General features: G+C 54.8%; 1 protein-coding gene across 1 annotated transcript; it reads left to right on the forward strand.

Moving 5' to 3' along the window:
* Positions 1–1,230: 1,230 nt before the first annotated feature.
* On the forward strand, positions 1,231–2,208 carry VDBG_07816 (chitin binding protein; the record flags this gene model as incomplete). The annotated part of the gene is made up of 4 exons (XM_003002311.1): positions 1,231–1,505; positions 1,561–1,798; positions 1,863–1,958; positions 2,012–2,208. 4 exons carry the CDS (start codon positions 1,231–1,233, stop codon positions 2,198–2,200), a joined length of 798 nt encoding a protein of 265 aa, XP_003002357.1.

Raw genomic sequence — 2,208 nt, forward strand, 5'->3', positions numbered from 1 at the left:
CTGCCGCTATGAGGCGCCGAGACCAGACCCTTCGAACTGTGCATTGTTGGTGAGACAGCATCACTAGCTTCAGGGGGGACGAGAGACCAGCCGGCCGCTATTCGGCCGCGGCTCTATGTATGTGTTGTCTACCTCCGAGTGGATAATGTCGCCAGGGCTTGCAATGATGTGAGGTCGAGAAAAGGTTGGATCGTTTGCGGGCGCGGCTGCAGCGACCCGATTCAGGGGGGCCAGGGTTGGAGAAGGGGGGGATCCAATGCGCAAGATTTAGTTATTCGAACAGGGGGATGCAATTAGATTGACCCTTAACCTATTGGTTTATCCGGGGTGGGTTCCACTGCAATCAGTGCTGCAGGCACAGAATCGGCAGCGCACCTGTAGGTAGTGGGGGTCGACGCTGCTGAGGAACGCTGATCTTCGGTGCGCGCCTTGCCGGCATTAGGGGCCTATACGAACAGTGGACACCCACTGGAAGGCCAGTGCCAAGCCAATATGTGCAAGCCAACAACGTTTTCTTTTCGAAGTCGATCCCCTCGTCGACTTTGTTCTCTTTTCATCACGGCATGATAGCCCAGCCCTGTCCCAGCCGCATCGCTCGTATCGCCCTTGATGGTGGCTGAGAACACATCTATCCCAAGTTGGGCTGACTCACGGCCAACCGGGATGAGAGCCAGCACAGGCTGATGATCTTTTCGCCATGTTGTCGTCCCAGGCTTTCCGCTGTGGTGACCAGTGGCTCTGGCCACCCTCGTGGCTTGACTATTGCTTCTTTTTTGGCGCCCAGCGCACGCTGAAGTATGCATAGAATCTTCAGCCGATTGAGACCAAGCTGAGGCCTCGGCCAGCGCTGCTCGGCCGATGCTACCTTGTCGCTTTGCACTGCTTCAGCCTGCCGCCCTGCCACGATCATGAGCCAGCATGGCGCCCTTCATCTCTTTGTTCGGCCCATGCTCTGCTAGGTTTATACATAGAACCGCGATCTATTGTTGCTTTTTCTAGGGACTCGGCCAGACCGACTCGGGCTCGTGTAGCAGACTGGTCTAACGAGAATCTCCATTGTCTTTAACCCGTCTTTTCGAAGTATTTTCTTGATGCAAATGCTCTGACCTTGGCCTCAAAGTTCTGAGTTACTAGGGTGGTACTTTTTTTCATCCTCGATCTCGTGGTCGCCCTTTTTTTGCTCTATTCATTGGTTTTGGGAGATACACCGCGAGTACTTATCATACAACCATGCGCGGCGACATAATTACCCTCGCTCTTGCGAGCCTGGCAGGACCCGTTTCTGGACAAGCCTTAGACACTGTCCTAACTGAGGGACGAGATACCTTGCAGAGTGCGCGCCTTGGCCGGCGGCAAGCCATGGACCGCAGGTTAGCAACCATCAAGTCGCATGCAGATGTCGACGAGACGGAGATCACCGCCACCTTAGAAAAGCGACAGGGTGCACGATGTGGTAAAGATTTTGGAACCTCGTGCGAAGCCGGTATGTGCTGTTCCAGCGCCGGGTAAGTACTGTCATCTTTCCTCCACGCGGTGCTGGCCCTAACGGATAGTCGTCAGATGGTGCGGTCAGGGATATCTTTACTGCTCAGCGCCGTCTTGTCAGATCGAATACGGACCGGCCTGCGATGCCAACATCCGACCCAGCGGTCCTGAGACGAAGAATGTCCCGCGGCCCAAAGTCGGCAGCGTACCATATGGCACATCGGTCCGTCGCTGCACGCGACCTGGTGATATCGCCCTAACATATGACGATGGGCCTTACATTTACACTGACGACCTGCTCGACAAGCTCAAGGTAGGTTGAGCGGCGACCTGCGATACATCATTTCAAACCCATGTCGCTTACCATTTCAAACTAGGCCTACAACGCCAAGGCGACGTTTTACGTGACAGGCAACAACTTGGGAAAGGGCAAAATCAATGACCCAAACACCGCGTGGCCAGGACTCCTTAGGGTGAGGCCACTTTCCGTGTCGTTGCAATAAGTTGCCATGCTGACGGATCACAGCGCATGGTTGCCGAGGGCCATCAGATCGCGAGCCATACCTGGTCCCACCAAACGCTGACGACACTCACCGAATCCAAATTCCGTAATCAGATGAACTACCTTGAGATCGCCCTGGCTGATCTGTTCGGCTACTTCCCGACGTATATGAGGTATGACCACTGTCGTTCTTGCGACCCTTACAACGCCTGACTAACAGA

This window comes from Verticillium alfalfae, genomic scaffold (assembly GCF_000150825.1).
Source record: "Verticillium alfalfae VaMs.102 supercont1.10 genomic scaffold, whole genome shotgun sequence".
In the NCBI taxonomy this organism is placed as follows: Eukaryota; Fungi; Ascomycota; class Sordariomycetes; order Glomerellales; family Plectosphaerellaceae; genus Verticillium; species Verticillium alfalfae.